Consider the following 19,128-nt stretch of genomic DNA (forward strand, 5'->3'; position numbering starts at 1 on the left):
CCTAGGCTTTTATTTATGAAACGCTTATTGAACTGATACAAAGTTAGTGTCTGGCAGCAGGATGCTGGAGGGAGTCAGTGTGCAATTCCCACCCCGCCCCACTGTGGGGGCTGAAGCCAGGAGCGGCTTCATCCTTCTCTCCACATTGGCAGCAATGGGCTGGGAGAGGCCCTGGGGCAGAGGAAGGGAGAGATGGGAAGGCTTGCCCCAGGAATCTTGGCAGGAGTTTTGCTTCTCCTCTGTAGCAGTGGTTTGAATTGGGCCGGAGGGAAGGTGAACTTTTCTGGGACCCTCTCCTGCCTCCCAAGCCCAGGGCTGGGAATGCCCTCTTTGGCTCATTCTCAAGAAAGGGTCCTCTGTGCATTCTCTCATCCCCTTCAGAGATGCTGCCTCCCACAGGTCTCAAAGGGCATTGCCCTCAGTCCTCAGGGGCAGGGAGCCAGACTTGGAGGAGCTGGTGACCTCTTCTGGCTGGAGCCCCAGCTACGTCCACACTTCTAGGGGCATCACACCTTCCTTGCTACTCAGTGGGGGCAACAAAGACTCATCCTCCAGGAACTTGAGGGGAAAGTGGACCAGATGGCCCTGGACCTGGGTGAGCTCAGACCGGGCCAAGGGAGGGCTGACCATGGCTAGGGGCTCCACAGCCACGTACTCCCGGAGTGCCCGCAGTGAACGAGTGGCATTGGATGGCAGGCAGCGGAAGATCTGGGAGGGAGGGGGGACAGAGAAACCAATGAGGCTTGGGGAGACTTGGCCAAGAGCCCAAGCCCAACTAAGCTAGAAGCCCCCACCCCCATACCAACCCTGAGCCACTGAATCCCATGATATGCCCCCAGAGTCTCATGCACCTTCTGAGTATGGCTGGGTGGTGGGGCTTCTCTCCATCCCACTCTGAACAGGATAATCCATGAATCCCCCACCCCACCCCCACACACACCCCAGTTCACTCCCTAAAGCTCCCACCTGTTCATAGATATTGGCATTGTTCTCAGCTGTGTCTTGCCACAACTGGAAGAAGTCGTCACAGACAGGGTCTCGGAGATCCAAGTCTGGCCGGGCATTTGCCCCGAGAACCACGCTACATGAGAAAGGGGTCCCAGCAGGACCAGATTAAGATCCTCAGAGAGCCTGAATACCAGGGAAGTTATGCTGTGCCTACCCAGGTCATTCAAAGTGGATGCAATGCTAAACGGTAAAATAGTAACAACGAGCCTTTATGTGTCTCCACTTTGGTGACTACGATGTTTTGAAAAACATAACAAATTAGTTTTAAAGTATTTTTTCTCATTTTTTTGGTGCCCCTACTTTGCTGGTAACCCAAACATGATTACATTGCCTATTGGGAAACCCAGTAGTATGTCTAAGCAATCCTCCCACCTCCTCAAAAGGTAGATCCCCCTCCCCCTCCTGCCACACCCTGTAGAGCCCACCCAGGCTCTACCTGAAGCAGTGCTTCCGTAAGCTCAAGGCAAACCTGCCCGCCTGGTACTCCACACCATCCATGAGGGATGGCTCCATCTCCGTGTCCTCAATCAGCACGGCCAGCTCACTGTCCCGCTTCCCCATCAGGCTCCGGTCATTGATGTTCGCAGAGCCTGGGGTGGGTGCAGGACACATTGTGTCTGTCTGAACCCAGGGTGACCCCCTTCACCCCATCCCCTCTACCAGAGCACATGCCTGTGTGCAACACGTCTTCTTTGGCCTCCATTCCCAACTGGGCCTCAGCGGCAGTCACCTCCCTTCACCCCGTTGCCCTGGCTGGGTTCTGCTCCACCTCTCCCACCCCGCTCTTGCTGCCAGGGACTCAGATCCAGCACTGACCGATGATGACTGTACGATCATCAGCAATGAGCATCTTGCTGTGGATATAGATGAGCTCTGAGACTGGGTGCCCACCCAGCTCTCCGTGTGTGCGGAGCCCACAGATAGATATATAGTCCCGCCACGCTGTCCCCACTGAAAGTAAGAGAGATCGGGGAAGGGGAGTGAGATGCCAGGTGCCCTCCATGTGCATATGGAGCCTGGCCCATTCACCTCCTCACGTCAGAGCCCAGTCTATATACTTCTCCCTCCAGGGAAAGACCACCTGTGGTCTCAGGGCAGTAGCCCCGGAAGCACACAGGAATAATAGACTCCTTCCTCCACCTGGGTCTCCAGGTCCCCCATCTCCCCCTCCAAAGGGGTCCAGGGCTTGAACCTCCAGCCCCCAGAACTCACTGGCTGCTTTGAGGCGATGTAGGATTGAATATTCCCCACGACACAGGGTCCTGAGGGAAAAGAGTGGGTGAGAGAAATAAAGGCTGGAGGAGGGGATGGGGATATCTGGAGAGAGGAAGACCTCAAAAGTCTAGTGGAAAGGGATCAGGATAGAATCAGGATGGGGCAGGGTGAATGGGGCCATGGAGACCCCATAGAAGGTACCTGTAAGTGAAGTGCAGAATGGCTTGGATGGAGTTGCCACCACCTGTGGAGATGTCACCCTCAAAACCGGGAAGCAGGGGCAGCAGCACGTAGACTCGGAAGCATTGCCCTTGCCTAGGAAGGGGGGAGAATCAGAGATGTAATTTCTCCCCAAAGCCCCAAAGCCTCCTGTTGGGCTTAAACCATGCCCTCAATTCCCCCCACCTGCCAGTCCACCTTACTTGTGGGCCTTCAGGATTCTGTCCACAATCTCATCGCCCACCTTGTTCAGAACCGTCCGTCCATCTGAGCAGCTAATGAAGAACTGATTCTGGGGCAGGGACCAAAGAGACATCAGCAGCTGAGCCCCTGCCCTGCCCTCAGCTCCTGGCTGCCATCCCCACCTCCAGGCTCCAGGCCTCAGCCCTAGGCTCCCGTTTTCCTCCAGGCCCAGCTACACTGGCCGGCCCACATCCTATCTCTCTCCTGGGACATCCCCTCCACTCTCTCTCCTCCCACCCTCCACCCCCCCGCCAGTCAGACCTCAATGTAGAGGAAGTGCTGGCTTTCCCTGATGGTGTGCAGGTAGGCATTGAGGATGGAGTTCTCCAAAGTCCCCGCTGACCAGCGGTCCACTGACCTCAAGACCTGGGGGAATGGCAAATATGATGTGGCCTGATCCCAGGAGGGGCGGAGTCTGGAGGGCACTCAGGTCAAGGAGAGTGGGCTGAAGGGAGGGGGTTGGGGGCAGGTTGAAGTCAGTCCAGCCTCACCTGCACAGTGGCGCACTGCCCCCCTGACAGTGTGAAGGGGAGCTGGTGTGCAGTGCTGGTGGACTTGGGCAGCAGGTAGGGGTACATGGGTGTCTTGTACTTGGCCTTGGTAGTCTGAGGAAGAGGGATGGCAGAGTCAGTGGGAGGTGGCAAGCTGCCCCTGGCTCCCTCCCAACCTCCAACATCCACAGGAGGGAGTGAGCACCTTGGTGAAGTTCCAACGCTGGATGAAGTGCCGGGCCAGGTCTCGGGCAGGTGGGCCATGGACAACCACTCCAACATCCCGCCATGGCATCCGGGTTGTGGTTGCCCTGTCAATGAAATCTGGGGATCCCAGAAGAGTCAGAAGAGAGGTCAGGGATGGTTTCTTGGGGACACTTGAGGCAGGGAGGAGGAGCAGCTGACCAGAGGAAAGGCTGCATTATCCTTGACCCAGCTTGTCCCATTCTCAGTCACAGCCCAGACTTTTGCCCCTGCTCCCAGCTCTCGGGGACTTTGGGGGAGGGGACCCTCACCTTCAAAAGGCCGGTCCAGCTGTACCCAGTCCTTAATGATAAGGTTGCTGTAGTCCTTGCCCAGCCAGAAGAGTTGGTTGTGAGAGAAATCTGGGGTGGCTGTAGAGTCTGAGCACGGGGTGGGAGGCTGTGAGGGGAACACACCCAAGCCATGGGCAAGGAGAGGTCATGGGGCCATACAGAGCCAGGGCTAAAGAGAAGAGAGGAACACTGAAAGAGTCTGAGACAGAGACAGAGACACAGAGTAAGAATGAAACAGACAGTCTGACTTCCCAGCCCTCCCCTTCAGCTGCACTTCCTAGAGGAATGGGGTGGGGCGGGGGGGAGTGGTTAGTGGAAATGAGGGAAAAGATTGGAGCTGGGAAAGGGTATAGATTCAGGTTAGCTGAGTTTGGGGGTGTTCAGGAAGACCATGGAGGATTACCTGTGGGGCAGCTGATTCAGAGGGGTCTCCAAGGTCAGTCAGTCGGTAGTGCAGGTCATCCCAGCGGCCATAGGCGAGATCCAGCCCTCCCAAGAAGGCCACAACTTGGTCCACCACCAGTAGCTTCTCATGATGGGCCCACAGTGTCACATGGTCTGGGTGGCGCATCACCTGGAGCAGGTATGGAGGAGTTCATGAGGGTGGGCTTAGGTGAGAGAAAGACAAGAGGTAATGTTGGGAGGGAAGTGGAAAGAGAAGGATATGATGCTTAAGGAAAGGGAGGGTTGAGAGGATGGGAAGAATGGTGAGGAGGACTGTATGTGGGAAGGGTCTCTGAGGTGTGAGTCACCTTTATGTTGGGGTGCAGCAGCATCAGAGCCCTCTTGCTATAGCCACTGTTGATGCTCAAGGCCAGCTCCACTTCCTTAAACAGTAGTACGGACACACGGACACCCTCTTCCTGGTGGTGCAAAGGGTATCATATCCTAATGCCTCTCTCGAAATGGCCCCTTTCCACCTTCCCAAACCCTTCCCCTGGCTCAGGATTCCTGAATGTCCCCGACCCAGCCTGGAGATCCTCGATGCTCTGCTGCTTACCCTGCTTTGATGCTTGCAAAGCACTTAGCAATGGGTGAGCAATGCACTCACTCACTCATCCATCTATATATCTACCCACCTATCTATCACTATCCATCCATCCTCCCAACCATTTGTTCATCCCCTTATCTACTATCATTCATCCAACTACTCACCCACCTTCCTATTGATCCACCTTTCCAAACTCTTATCCTTCTATCTCCCTTTCCATCATTTACCTATCTGCCCACCCACTTTCCATCATCCATGTAGCTTTCCTCCTGTCCATCAACATCTATGGATGCCTCCAACATGGTAGACACTGTGCCTTGTACTGGAACTAGTGATATTAATCAGTCTAATGGGAGATAGACATGTACACCCCCAGGTAACACAATAAAGTGCAATGGGCACTGGGAGGGCAGTCTATACCAGGTAGAGGAGGAGCATGAAGAGGGAGGCATCAGTTCTTCTTAGGGAAGAGACGGTGATGTTTGCCGGACACTGAGCCAAGATGGGCATGTTTCCTCCCCTTGAAGCCTCGGATTCCTATGTTCCTTCATGCTTCTGTCCCTTCTAACCAACCCCACCACACCTCCCCTCCAGCCTGACCACTCTCCTCACCGCCTTCTTCTTGAGCATAACGTCCAGTCTCCAGTCATCTGAATGGGCTGGACGCTTCAGGTAAATCTCAGGACTCAACCTAGGATTCAGGGAAGGGGTTGAGGAGGGTAAGCTAAGCCCCAGACAACCAGCCACTCCTCCCTTTCCACTCCCTCCTGGGATCCATCGTTGATCTGACATAGGCCCTATCCCACCCCTTCTTGTTTGGGCTTTTCCCCCACGTACCACCAGTCTGTGATGAAAATCTCCTCTTGAGCTCGCAGGATGGCATCTGCCACAGCGGCAAAGTAACCTGCCCCATTCACAAACCTGGGGGGAGGCCAAGCCAAGGAGGTCAGGGGAGTCAGAAAGCTCTGGAGAGTGAAGACCAGAGGATAGTCATGGGTCAGAGGTGACAGCAGAGTCAAAGATCAATAGTGATCAGAAAGGTCAGATGTATCAGATATATGAAAGTGGGATAAATTTGCCAGTATGAGCTAAATAAAATTAAAAATTAGAAAAGACAATAAACTAAAGAAAATGACTAAAGATTGTGAAGATGAATACATCACACATAAAGACTTCCAACAAAGGATATCAGCCAACTGAAAAGTGAACAAAGAATAAGAACTGACAGTTCACAGAGGAAATTACAATAAGAAAAGATGTTCAACTTCACTAGGAAACAAAAAAACTGATATAAAGTAAAATAACATTTTTTAATTCACTAGACTGGCAAAAATTAAAATCACTGGTAACATTCAATGTTAGCATATGGGGAAGTGAGTATTCTCATAGACTATGGATACATTGGTTATAACCTTTTCAGATGACAACTTGGCAGTATCTACAGAATGTTAGATGTACATACCCATTAAAACCATTAAATTCACATAGTAATTCTATTTCTAGGAATATATCCTATTAAATGCTTGTGCAAAGATTATGTTCATTGCGGCATTACTTATAAGAATGAAAAATGGGGAAAATGTAAAAAATGGGGCCTAGCCAGTATGGCTCAGAGGTTGAGCATTGACCTATGAACCGGGAGGTCATGGTTTGATTCCCGGTCAGGGCACATGCCCAGGTTGTGGGCTCAATCCCTGATAAAGGGCATGATCAATGACTCTTTCTCATCATTGATGTTTCTATCTCTCTCTCTCCCTCTCCCTTCCACTCTCTGATATGAATAAAAACATATTTAAAAAAGAAAGTAAAAAATGGGAAAAAATCTAAACACCTAATCTCTGATACATGTATTAAGTGAAAAAATGTCACAGAAGAGAGTATATGATCTCATTTACATTAAAACAAAAAGTAACATATATGAATAAGAATATGAAAATATGCAGAAAAAAATCTGGGAGGATAAATTTCAAACTGTTGCCAGGGTTACTTCTGAGGTGAGAAAAGGGATTGTTGGGAGGGTGTATAGGGAAGAAGTAAGGGCTGAGGGGAAAAAGGGATAAAGGATTATGCGATGAGTGGGAACTTTAATTTTGTTAACGTGTTTGACTTTTATTATTATTTTTTTTAATTCTCACCCGAAGATTTTTTTTCCTTTTTTTTTTTCTTTTAAAAAATATATTTTATTGATTTCAGAGAGGAAGGGAGAGGGAGAGAGAGATAGAAACATCAGTGATGAGAGAGAATCATTAATGGGCTGTCTCCTGCATGCCCCACACTGGGGATCGAGCCCACAACCTGGGCATGTACCCTTGACTGGAATTGAGCCAGGGACTCTTCAGTCTGCAATCCGGCGCTCTCTCCACTGAGCCAAACTGGCTAGGGCTGCATTGATTTTTAGAGAGAGTGGAAGGGAGGGGGAGAGACAGAGTGAGAGAAACATTGATGTGAGAGAGAACCAAGGTACATGGCCTTGACCAGAATCGAACCTGGTACCCTTCAGTCCATGGCCAACGCTCTATCCTCTGAGCCAAACTGGCTAGGGCAACGTGTTTGATTTTTTAATAACATTCTAGTATGATGATTAAGAGGAGGGTCTTAACCCAGCCTGCCTGGATTTGAATCCTGGTTCCACTGCTTACAAGGTGTGTGACCCTGGGCCAGTTACCTAACTTCTCCTTGCCTCGCTTTTCTCATATGTAAAATGGAGATAACTATACCTGCCTTGTAGGGTTGTTGTGGAGATTCAGTAAACTAATGCATATAAAACACTTAAAACAGTTCCTGGCACATAGTAAGTGCTACATAAGTACTAGCTTTTATTATTCTCATGTTAAAAACAAATTTCAACACCCCTTCCATGACTGCCCCCCTGCCTATCATAAAAGTCAACCTCCTCAGCTTAGTATTTGGGGACAGGTCAGGGGCTGCCGACTCCCAGACTCTTCTCTGGCCACTGCTTCTCACTCTGCAACAACAGTCAGACCAGTGGTTCACAAACACACCAGGCTATTTCTAGCTTCTCTGCATGGACAGCCCTTCTTTATTTTCTTTATCTTGCTATGGCAAACCTCAGGGTTACTGCCTTCTACAAGCACAGTCCTGGCATTCCCACACTGGGGAGACACTGCTCTGTGCTCATATCCTGTATCTACCACTAGCATGGTGAGCTCCCATTGTTTCGTGATTGAATCACCTACTGAACTCTTATTCCTGGCACTGGACACAGCATATAGTAGTGCTTAGGAAATGTTTATAAATAAAATTAATGAATCAGAGAGATTTGAGGAGATCATAGAAAACAGAAAGTCTGGTCAGTGTGGTAAAAGGGGGTTTATAAGATCACAGGAGGTCAGATTGTTCAGGGATCAGAAGAGATGACCAAGTTTGAGGGTGAGAAATATCAGAGGAGTCCTAGCCGGTTTGGCTCAGTGGATAGAGCATTGGCCTGTGGACTGAAGGGTTCCGGGTTTGATTCCAGTCAAGGGCATGTACCTCTCGGTTGCAGGCTCCTCCCCAGTCCAGGCCCTGGTCGGGGTATGTGCAGGAGGCAACCAATTGATATGTTTCTCTCACATCAATATTTCTCTGTCTTTCCCTCTCTCTAAAAATCAATGGAAAAATATCCTCGGGTGAGGATTAAACAAAAAAAGGAAATATCAGAGGAGAATCAGAGAGATCAGTGTGTTTAAAGAGGTCAGGGGGTTGGAGAGATTCAAGAAGTCAAAGAAGGAGGTTATTGAGGTTAGAAGGGGTTAATGGAGATAAAAGAGAATCAAGGACTCGACACCAAGGGGGTCCAGAGGGCCACAGAAGGCACAGAGCTCAGCAGGCGCATGAGTGTCTTACCACCGTGCCAAAGTCCCAGGCCGGGGTGGAGCATAGCTTTCATGCCGGTGCAGCTGCAGGAAGTCTCTGCCCGGGCCCTGGGCCAGCTCAGTGATTTCCTGGCCCCACCACCGGGCCTGCCGGTAGCTGCTACACTTGAGAATCAGGGACCTGGACAGGAACAATGAGATGGGCCACAATCCTCACCCTCGGTACCTCTAGTCTGGCCACTTTAGCTATCATACTTGCCCTACTTTCTCCCTTAGTCCCTAAATCACTACTCCATACCAGGGGTGGGCAAACTTTTTGACTCGAGGGCCACAATGGGTTCTTAAACTGGACCGGAGGGCCGGAACAAAAGCATGGATGGAGTGTTTGTGTGAACTAATATAAATTCAAAGTAAAGGAGCGGAGGGGAGAGCAAGAGAACCGGATAGAACAGCTGGATCTGGCCCGCGGGCCGTAGTTTGCCCAAGGCTGGCCTAGATGCTAAGAGCAATCCCAAGCATCTGGCTAGAACAGTTCCCTGGTTCCAAATCCAGGCCAGCACCAGGGGCATGGCAATGCCTTCCCTTCTTCCATGGGCTCTTCCACAAAACTCCCCTCAGGGCCCTAGGCTGGCTATTTACCCACCAGGTGTCTGTCCACACCAGAGAGGTCTTACCTGTGGGAGGTGTCGATCCGGACTCCATACCGTGTCTCTGTGCTCCTTTTCCCCACCTGCACGCCGAAGCCAGGGTCGAAGAGCTGAACAAATGAGATGGTGCCTGTCTCGAGGCACATGTATAGCAGGAAGGAGTCCTTCACCACCAGCCACCTGGAGCAGAAGGGCTCTGTCTGTTCCTCCCTGCCCTTGGGATCTCCTTCCTCATCCCGACCCAAGGCCCAGCTGCTCCACCCCAGGCCTCACCTCTTGGACCAGCGATAGCAAACTTGGTCTCGGCCACAGCAGGTAAAGCCAGGAACACGGTGGCCACCAGAGCGCTTCCGGATCACCCCTTCTCTGTGGGAAAAATCAGGAAGAGATGCTGAATGTGGAGTCCAGACCCCCAGCCCATCCTTCACTTCATCCCCCATTCCCAGGCAGTGATTCTGACACAGACATTTTACAGGTGGCTGGGTGAGGGGTGTCAGACACTTACAGTCCTTTGGATCCAAGCTCTGGGATAAAGGACAGCTGACTGACTTCCAGGAACTCCGTCTGCAGAAGAAACAGGCTCAGAGGACAGACTCTAGTTTTCAGGCCCTACTGACCACAATCCTCTGCCCCTTGGGGCTCTGATTATCCTGCTCCTCCTAAGAAGACCCAGACAGCCAGCCCTTGAACCTTACCATGGCATGGTAGTTGCGGTAGAAAGACATGGTCAGGAGGCGGTTGAGGTAATTCTCCAAGTATTTCTGAAGTAGAAATGGGAGACAGAGACAGATGAGACCAGAGCCGTTTGCACACCAACGCCTTCCCCGAGGGCCTGGTGTGTGGTCGCACCTGCTTGCTGGATGCATGTCTGGCGGAGCCCTCAGGACCTGCTCGGGGTAGAGAGGGCATCTCTCTGTCGGCTGCCTCTCGGGCTGGAGGATAGGGAATAGCAAAGCTGTGGAAGGGATGGGGTAAGGGTCAAGTGAGAGCTGGGAGGCTGAGCACCCGGGTTCCTGGAGCGCTAGAAATGGGGCCTTGGAGAAAGGAAGGAGACCTAGAGTCTGGCAGAAGGAAGGCCCCCTATGCTGAGAATGGAGATAAGAAATGGAGGAGCCTCCAGCTGGTGTGGCTCAATGGTTGAGCATCGACCTATGAACCAGGAGGTCATGCTTCCATTCTGGGTCATGGCACATGCCCAGGTTGTGGGCTTGATCCCCAGTAGGGGGCGTACAGGAGGCAACCGATCAATGATTCTCTCTCATCATTGATGTTTCTATCTCCCTCTCCCTTTCTCTCTGAAATCAATAAAAATATATTTTTAATAAAAATATCAATAGGAATTGAACCTGGGACCCTTCAGTCCACAGGTTGACGCTCTATACACTGAGCCAAACTGGCTAGGGCAAAAATATTTTTTATTTTTTAAAAAGAAAGAAACGGAGGAGGCTGCCAAGGGCATTTTGGGCATCCAGCCCGGCTAAGATACTGGCACAGAACCATGAACAGAGAGAGCTGAGCAGGGAAGGTTTCCTGGGAGAAGGGGAGAAGGCTCAGTGGCCAGTTGGGGGAGGAAAGTTCTTGAGGGAGAAGTTGGGGTCTGGGGGTGAGACTAGGCAGAAGAACTGATAGGGGTTGGGGCAGTGACAGCAACCACAGGGTGAGGAGCGTCTGCCCTTCACAGGAAGCAGTCTGGTCCTCCCTCACCGAGCCAGAGGGAGCAGACTCATCAAGACTTTGTGTCTCAGGAGGTCCCGATGTAGCTCCTGGAAATGACGAAACTTCTTCTTGGTTGTCCAGGTAAAGTCTCCATGAGTCAAGCGGACAGAATACAGAGTGCAGGTTCCCACCTGGGGGTGTGAGGAACTGAATGGCTATTCCCTTGTTGGGTCGCAACCCCCAACTCCGGCCAGTGCCCCCTTAACCCTCCCTCCCCCACATCCTTTGGTCCCAGCCCAGCTACCTTGGATCCACTGGTATATCTTTCAGTGCCCACCACTTGGGCTGTGACAGGAACCCCAGGGGCAAACACCAAGGGGTGCATTTTCAGAGGCTGAAGGTCATAGATGGCCAGAAAGGGGTGCATCCGATCAGCTAGGAGGAAAAAAAGTGGAAGAGTGTAGACCCTGGGAGGTCTCAGCCCCCTCCCCCTCCTCTCCCTGAGCACCATACTCCCTGTGTACCTGGGTCCTCTCCCTCCCTCAGAGTGTCCACCTCATCGGGCTCCATCTGTAACTGGCTGGAGTCCAGGTCGCCCCCGGAAGGGAAGAGGCTCTCTGGGCTAGCCGCCATCCTAGGAATAGGGGGAAACCTCAGAGAAATGATCTGCCCTGCAGAACTACCCCCAAGGTTCTCCACTTCCCACAGGTCCCCCTCTTCTTACCCACCCGCCTAGCTTCCCATAACTCCAATCTCCCTGATTGTGGCCTCATCATCTGCAAAACCCCTCCAACCCGCCACTAACATCCATCCCCGACCCCAGTCGTTCATCCAGAACCCCTGGATCCCGCCTCCTGTTCTGGAAGCAGGGCGTGCAGCCAGGAACACCCATCAGGCCCCGATATCGCTGAACTGGGGCAGAGCAGAAGCCAGGGAGAGGGGCCCCGGGGGCGCCAGGGGCCGGGAGCCGCGGGGACTCAAGTTAGGCCAGCCCGGCTGGGAGAGGGGAATCCCTGCGGGAAAGAGGAAGTTACGCGCTCTCCGCCTGGCAGGGAAACCCCAAAATCTGAGAATGCGTCTGAGTCAGGAGGCTCCGCAGCCCGGGCTCATGCCGGACCCCGCCCGACTTCCTGGGCCCCGGTCCTCCGCGCTCCCCACCCCGGACCCCTTACCCAGGCAGCCCGAGCCAGCGCCGCCGCGGGGTCGCGAGCAGACGGAGCAGAGCTGAGCCGGAGCGGGAACCCACACCCCAGCGATCCCGGGCCGGGCGGCGCTCGGGGCCGGCCCTCGGGGGCAGGATGGCCCCCGCCTCACCTCCGCGCGATTCTAGTCGGGTCCGTCCCCCTCCCCGCCGTCCTGCGCCCCGCCCTGGGCCGGGGGCGGGGATCTTCCTCTGTTCTTCGGGGCTCCGCGCCGGCTTGTGCCACCAGCGGGCGCCGTCAGCCGGTCTGTCCGTCTGTCCCGCGCCGTCGGTCCGGGTGTGCCCTGCTGCCGCCCTGTGGGCGCTCGACGCGGCGCACCGCACCTCCCCTTGGCGCGGCCCCCGGGCGCTTTCCGGCCCCAACGGAGACTCGCCTCTCGGTGGGGACCTGCGGGTGTTCCTTCCCGGGCGGGCAGTGAGCCACACCGGATACCTCTCGGCCAGCGTTTGTAGATGGAAGGGATGATAAAAGGTCCGAGGGATGGTGGCCATAAAATCAATGTACGCAAGCTTGCATTCTTTCATTCATTCAACAGTATTTGCGCACTTGCTCCGTGCCAGACGTGAAGCTTACAGAAGTGAACAAGACAGTGGCGGGAGCTGCTGCCCTGGAACTTACAGCGTAGGAGGAAACAGGAACATGTTCAGGTTCTAAAGGACAATCTATTTCAAAACATTTTAAAGCAGATTTCTTTATCTCTTCTTTGGATGGAGATTTGGGTTGTTTCTAGTTTTTATCTATTGTGAATAAAGCTCCTATAACATTCCTGTGTAAGTCTGTGTAGATACATGTTTTCCTTTCTCTTGGGTAAATAGCTAGGAGTGGAGTTGCTGGGTCATATAATAACTGTGCTTTAACTTTGTAAGAAACTGCCAAACTGTTTTCCAAAACAGTTGTTTCATCTTACATTTTCAGTTGCTCCACACGTGGCCAACATTTGATACTGCCAATCTTCGCAGGGCTAGCCATTCTAATATGTAAAGTCATACATCGCTGTAGTTTTATTTGTATTTCTCTGCTTATTGATGATGTTGACCATATTTCATGTGCTTATTGGCCATTTGTAGATCTTTTGTAAAGTGTCTGTTAAGTCTTCACTAAATCTTTTTAAAATCACATTATTTGTCTTATTATTGAATTGTAGGAGTTCTAGATATATATTTGGATACAAATCCTCTATCAGATATATGTATTGCAAATATTTTTCCCCAGAATGTGGCTTGTCCTTTTAAAATAATGGTGCCTTTTAAGGTTGTGGGTTCCATTCCCCGGTCTGGGCACAGAATCAACCAATGAATGCATAAATAAGTGGGACAACAAATCAATGTTTTTCTCCCTTCCACTCTCTAAAAATAAAAAATAAATCAGTAAATTTAAAAAATTTTAAATAAAATAATGGTTCCTTTTAAAGAGCAGAAGTTTTTTTATTTTGATTAATTGGTGATATATAGGCTATATTATTTAGCAATAAAAGAGAATAAAATATAAAATAGTGCAGTCACCTTGGAAAAGTTCCTCAAACTGTTAAGCATAGAGTTATCATATGGCCCAGCAATGCCACTCCTAGATATATACCCAAGAGAACTGAAAACATGTCCACACAAAAACTTGTATATGAATATACATGGTAGTATTACTCAAATAACCCAAAACTAGAAACAACCCAAATGTCCATCAACTAATCAACAGATACACAAAATGTGGTTTCATCTCTACCGTAGGATATTATTCAGCCATAAAAAAGAATGGTGTCCTGATACGCTACAACATGGATGAACCTTTTTTTTATATATTTTATTGATATTTTACAGAGAGGAAGGGAGAGGGACAGAGAGTTAGAAACATCAATGAGAGAGAAACATCGATCAGCTGCCTCCTGCACAACCCCCACTGGGGATTTGCCTGCAACCAAGGTACATGCCCTTGACCGGAATCGAACCTGGGACCTTTCAGTCCGCAGGCTGACGCTCTATCCACTGAGCCAAACCGGTTTCAGCATGGATGAACTTTGAAAACATGCTAAGTGAAATAAAGGAGACACAAAAGAACCACATTTTGTATGATTCTTTTGTATGAAATGTCCAGAATAATAAACCCATAGAGATAGAAAGTAAATTAGTGGTTGCCAGTAGCTGGGGAGAAGGACAGGGGAATGACTGCTAATGGGTACAGACTTTCTTTTGAGGGTATGAAAATGTTATAAAATTGGTTGTGACTACACTAAAAACCACTGGATTGTACACTTTAAAAGGGTGATTTTTTTATTTAATAAAGTTTTATTTTTCAAAATGTACAGCTGGTGGGACCTGTTGTTCATGCACCTTCACCAGCAGCTGGGATGTCCCCACCCTTGGCGTTTCTGGTGTACATTACTTGAGCTTTGTGCTTCGAAACTAATTTAATAAGTCCTTTACTAAGGAGCTCCTAGGGCTGTCCTGACAACAGTCAAGGTTATAAGCTTATAGTTGGAAACTTCCTTACAGAGTTTGTCATATGTTGCTTTGTCAAATGAAGCTAGGCTATTGAGCTTGTCCCAAACTTTCTCTTTGGGTCACTTCTTTTTGGCCTTGCCCCCAGATTTGTTCACTGGGTCTTTGTCTTTCTTGGATGACTTTCTGGCATTTTTCTTCTTCTTGTCCTCTTTGGCAGCATAGGGAAGCTCAAAGAGCAGCTGCTACCACTGCAGCCTTGCTAAGATGTTGGACAAAAGGTTAAAAAGGGTGAATTTTATGATGTGTGAATTATCTTTTTTTTTTTTAATATATTTTATTGATTTTTTACAGAGAGGAAGGGAGAGGGATAGAGAGCTAGAAACATCGATGAGACAGAAACATCGATCAGCTGCCTCCTGCACACCTCCCACTGGGGATGTGCCCGCAACCAAGGTACATGCCCTTGACCGGAATCGAACCCGGGACCCTTCAGTCTGCAGGCCGACGCTCTATCCACTGAGCCAAACCAGCTAGGGTGAATTATCTCTTAATAAAGCCACTGATACAAAAAAAATAAACTTTTAATGCATGAAACATGAGTGAATTTCAAAACCATTATGCTGAAAGAAGTCAGACACAAAGGAGTAATACTATATGCTGCCATTTATATAAAGTTCTGAAACAGGCCAAACCAATATACAGTGGTGGAAATCAGATCAGTAGCTGCCTATGGCAGGGGATGGGGAAAAGACTGACTGTGAAGGGACATGTAAGGGAACTCTGGAATGCAAATGTCCTGGATCTTGATTGGGGTGGTGATTACATGGGTGTATATACTTGTCAAAACTCATAGAACTGTACAATAGGATGTGTGTATTAAATTATGTGTAAATTTTTGCTTCAATAAGTAAAGTTAATTTAAAAACAAAAAACAGATTTCTGTCTAAGTCAGGTAATATAATCAGCAGTGCCTCCCAACCTTTCTCACCCACATCCTTGCACCTTAGGGAATAATCTAGTGCAGCTTTACTGAAGGGCATTTAGAGTCCTTGTCTAGGGTGGACCTGAGGCTCCAAGCCCAGGCTCTGGTCACCTTCCCTGCCTGCCTGAGGGCATCAAAGCCTGCCAGGGACATGCTTGGGAAGCTCAGTGTGGTGGCAAGTAGAGTGGACTGTGGAGTCAGACTGATGGGAGTGGGGGTGAGTTCCTGCCCTGCTGGTAACTGCCTGTGTGCCTTGGGCAAGTTACCTAGTCTCTCAGTGCCTCTGATTCCTCACCTTTAAAATCAGATAGTAATAACACTTGCCTCAAAGGAACACTGACAGGATAAAAATGAGATAACATGTGCAAGTCCCTAGAATCTACCTGGCACAGCATGATTAATCAATTACAACTAATTATCTTCATAAAAGGGGACAAGAGCTACTGTATCATTTAATGAGAATATAATATTTCCCTGACTGGTAAAGTTTCCTGTTCTAAAAAATTTTTTAAAAATATATTTTATTGATTTTTTTACAGAGAGGAAGGGAGAGGGATAGAGAGTTAGAAACATCGATGAGAGAGAAACATCGATCAGCTGCCTCCTGCACACCCCCTACTGGGGATGTGCCTGCAACCAAGGTACATGCCCTTGACCAGAATCAAACCTGGGACCTTTCAGTCCGCAGGCTGACGCTCTATCCACTGAGCCAAACTGTTTAGGGCTCTAAAAAAAATTTTTTTTAAAAGGACTATTCTTTAAAATTTTACATCTTGGAAATTCTCACTTGAAAATACAAATGAGTCCTCAGCAGTGTACAGGCTGGCACCAAGAGGTCCAGCATTGCTGTAGTGACTTTTCACTGCACCTGTATGTCCCAGCCCCTCTGCGTGTCTCTGCCATGCCACCCGTCTTTCTTCTGCTGCTGGTTCCAGAGAGCCCCCAAATTAAGAGGGCACTAAAGGACAGGTGTTTGAGTGGGGTATCCCTCCATCCCTTCCCTCCACCCTTTTCTCCCCCTTCTATCTCCTGGCGCCTCTAATCACCAGGCGGTCTGAGGCTAAGTGGTAGTTTTGCCCACAGTGGGGCTTGGAAACCACACCCCTTCTCCTGGGGCCCTCATGGCCATTCCCAGCACCCTGGTCTCCTCCATTGTTGAGATGGGTCTCAAGGGGGCATGGTGTTTCCCATGGTGTGTGTGCCGGAGACAGCGAGGGACTGAAAGAGGAGCAGGTATGAGGAGACTGAGGGAAAAGGGTGGGGGCGGGCATCAGGAAGATATAAATTGCACTGGGAGAAAGGTAAATGCTTAACCCGGTGAAGGGAAAAGGATAGTCTGTTTCCCTGGATGAGAGGTGGGTCTATGACTTCACAGAGCTGGCTAAATACTTTGTAGGGCCCAATGCAAAATGCAGAAGTGGGACCCTATATTAAAAAATGATTAAGAATTTCAAGATGATGAGAGCAGAGCAGTACACCTAGCATGGGGGCCCTTCTGAGTGTGAGGTCCTTTGCAACTGCACAGGCCTGCTCTCTCAAGGACTCCTCTCCCTCTCCCTCTCCCTCTCCCTCTCCCTCTCCCTCTCCCTCTCCCTCTCCCTCTCCCTCTCCCTCTCACTCTCTCCCTCTCCCTCTCCCTGCTGATGCCACCAACATTCACCCAGGACCCTCAAGATGTCTTCCATGGCCTTTTTCCTCCTCACTGAGCGTGGTGGTGTGGGGGTAAAAGGGGATCCAGACTTACAATTCCCTTCTTCTTTCAACCTCCCTTTTAGGTCTGGATCCAGCTGCCCCTCCAGATCCAGATCCCAGCCCAGTGATAGCCCCCATCATGACTGAGGGAGGGATGCCCTCCCTAGGGTCTAGTGCCTACTTCAGCAGGAAAGCTCGACTCTCCTTCCGCCACCAGCTGCATGACATAGCATCAGCCAATGACTCTACCATTTGAAGGGGACAAGTAGGGGCTGAACTTCTAGGAAGCCTTGGCAATCTTCCTTCCTCCCACTTCTCAGTGATTCCAGTTTCTGGCTCCCCCAAGTCCCTCATGATCTTCTCATTAAATATATTCAGAGTTGCCAAGTGTTCTGTGTATGTGCATGTATGTTGGGGTGGAAGAGTAGATGGGGAGTAGACTTGGTTAGGGGGCTGAGGTGGGAAGTACAGAATTGGGTGGGAGTGGGGACATAGGAGTGGTGAACATGATGTAGCTGATCTAATGAAGAGCCCTGCTGTGGCTAGCTAGAAGTTTGCTGAAATCAAACTACAGAGTTGAGTGTGGTGAGAGCCTTTGGAGAGGTTGGGGGCTAGGCAGGACAGCAGACAGGGTTGTCATGTTCATTCAGTGACTATCAGGTGTCCACTCTCTACTAGGCACTGAGGATATACCAGCAAACAAGCAGAAACAATTCTCTCTTCTCACTGTCCTTACTTTCTACTAGAGGAGGTAGACAATAAGTAAACAAGGAAACATGATAATGAGATAGCAATAACTGCTGCTATGAAGAAAATTAAACAGGGTAATATGAAAGTGTGTGTGTGTGTGTGTGTGTGTGCGGGGGTGCTGTTTCTTAAATTTCAGGTGGTTAGGGAAGGGCTTTCTGATAAGGTGCCATTCAGAGCTGAGACCTGAATGATGTGTCAATGTAGGCTCATCAACTGTAAAAAGCATACCACTCAGTGCAGGATGCTGATAGTGGGAGATGCTATGCATATGTCGGGGGCAGGAAGGTGTATGGGAAGTCTCTGTATCTTCTGGTCAATTTTGTTGTGGACCTAAAACTGCTCTAAAAAATAATATATATTTTTAAATCAGCAGAGTAGTCCCAGGCAAAAAAATCCAGTAACTATTAAGTGTAAAACCTCTTAGGTTCTAGGGAAAAAAGCCAGTGACTGGAGTGGCAAGATTGAGGGGGACTGCTGAGTCTTCTAGGCCATGGTAAGGTGTTAAAATCGTATTCTAGATGGAATGGTAAGCCACTGAAGAATGGTAAGCAGGGAAACAACGTGATTTCACTTAAATTGAATGATTACTTTGGTTGCTGTATGTGGAAAAGATTGGAGAAGATCAAGTATGGAAGCAGTAAGGCCATGTAGGAGAGGGTGTTGCCATCCTCCAGGCAAGAAGGTGGCTTGGCTCAAGACAGCGCAGTGAGAGGTAGACAGATTCCAGACGTACTTTTGGAGAGTTTTAGGACTTACTGTTTGGCTGAATGTGGAATACAAGGGAAAGATTGGATCAAAGATGCCCTAAGGCAGGGAGGACCAGAACAGGTTTTGCAGGAAAATCAGAAGTGCTCTATTGGTTATTTTAAATTTGATGTACACAAGTTTGAGGACAGAGATCCTTTTCTGCTCTTTTTCACTTAATCAGATACTATCCCCTCTACAGAGCAGGATTATATTCTAGAGTAAAGTTTTCAAATGTAGCTTATACAGTTCCCTGACCCATAGTAGAGAGAAAAGAAGATTGGGGCAGGATTAAGAATGTTGGTCACTGTCAATGAACACCATTTTGCTCATTTAGGGCCCTGGCTTGAGTGAAGACAGCCATGGAAGGGCCAGAGTCCACTCTCTGCCTCCCATCTAAGGAGCTGAAGGCTGACTTATCACTACATTCCCCATGGGAATGGTGGCTTCTAGAACTGGCCCACCGCACTCTCTGTGGCTGCCCTCTCCCACCCAATATCCATCT

General features: G+C 49.6%; 2 protein-coding genes and 1 pseudogene across 6 annotated transcripts; 1 reads left to right on the forward strand and 2 right to left on the reverse strand.

Moving 5' to 3' along the window:
* On the reverse strand, positions 1-12,349 carry PLD2 (phospholipase D2). Of its 4 annotated transcripts, none has more exons than XM_080679485.1 (25): positions 12,136-12,349; positions 11,346-11,455; positions 11,126-11,256; positions 10,870-11,012; positions 10,015-10,120; positions 9,861-9,926; positions 9,671-9,729; positions 9,439-9,531; positions 9,193-9,345; positions 8,550-8,699; positions 5,541-5,624; positions 5,316-5,394; positions 4,465-4,575; positions 4,116-4,286; positions 3,692-3,818; positions 3,382-3,500; positions 3,177-3,290; positions 2,947-3,051; positions 2,646-2,734; positions 2,425-2,538; positions 2,221-2,270; positions 1,825-1,959; positions 1,445-1,598; positions 967-1,081; positions 1-708 (listed from the first exon to the last, which is right to left on the reverse strand). In XM_080679485.1, the coding sequence occupies exons 2-25, from the start codon at positions 11,452-11,454 to the stop codon at positions 484-486; spliced, it is 2,802 nt and encodes a 933-aa protein (XP_080535611.1). In that variant the 5' UTR covers position 11,455; positions 12,136-12,349; the 3' UTR covers positions 1-483. The 4 variants fall into 4 exon arrangements, with proteins under 4 accessions (XP_080535611.1, XP_080535612.1, XP_080535614.1 ...); XM_080679486.1 differs by having other exon boundaries at positions 11,994-12,270; XM_080679488.1 differs by having other exon boundaries at positions 10,015-10,097; positions 11,994-12,159.
* Positions 12,350-14,336: 1,987 nt separating this feature from the next.
* LOC308252583 (small ribosomal subunit protein eS25-like) lies at positions 14,337-15,449 on the reverse strand (annotated as a pseudogene). The gene is made up of 2 exons: positions 15,444-15,449; positions 14,337-14,661 (listed from the first exon to the last, which is right to left on the reverse strand). The product of its transcript is annotated as a small ribosomal subunit protein eS25-like (transcript).
* A 1,148-nt stretch (positions 15,450-16,597) lies between these two features.
* On the forward strand, positions 16,598-17,385 carry LOC308253759 (uncharacterized protein C17orf114; the record flags this gene model as incomplete). Its single annotated transcript, XM_080679489.1, has 2 exons — positions 16,598-16,670; positions 17,213-17,385. 2 exons carry the CDS (start codon positions 16,598-16,600, stop codon positions 17,383-17,385), a joined length of 246 nt encoding a protein of 81 aa, XP_080535615.1.
* Positions 17,386-19,128: the final 1,743 nt, after the last annotated feature.

Source organism: Plecotus auritus (assembly GCF_963455305.1).
Source record: "Plecotus auritus genome assembly, chromosome: 7".
Classification (NCBI taxonomy): Eukaryota; Metazoa; Chordata; class Mammalia; order Chiroptera; family Vespertilionidae; genus Plecotus; species Plecotus auritus.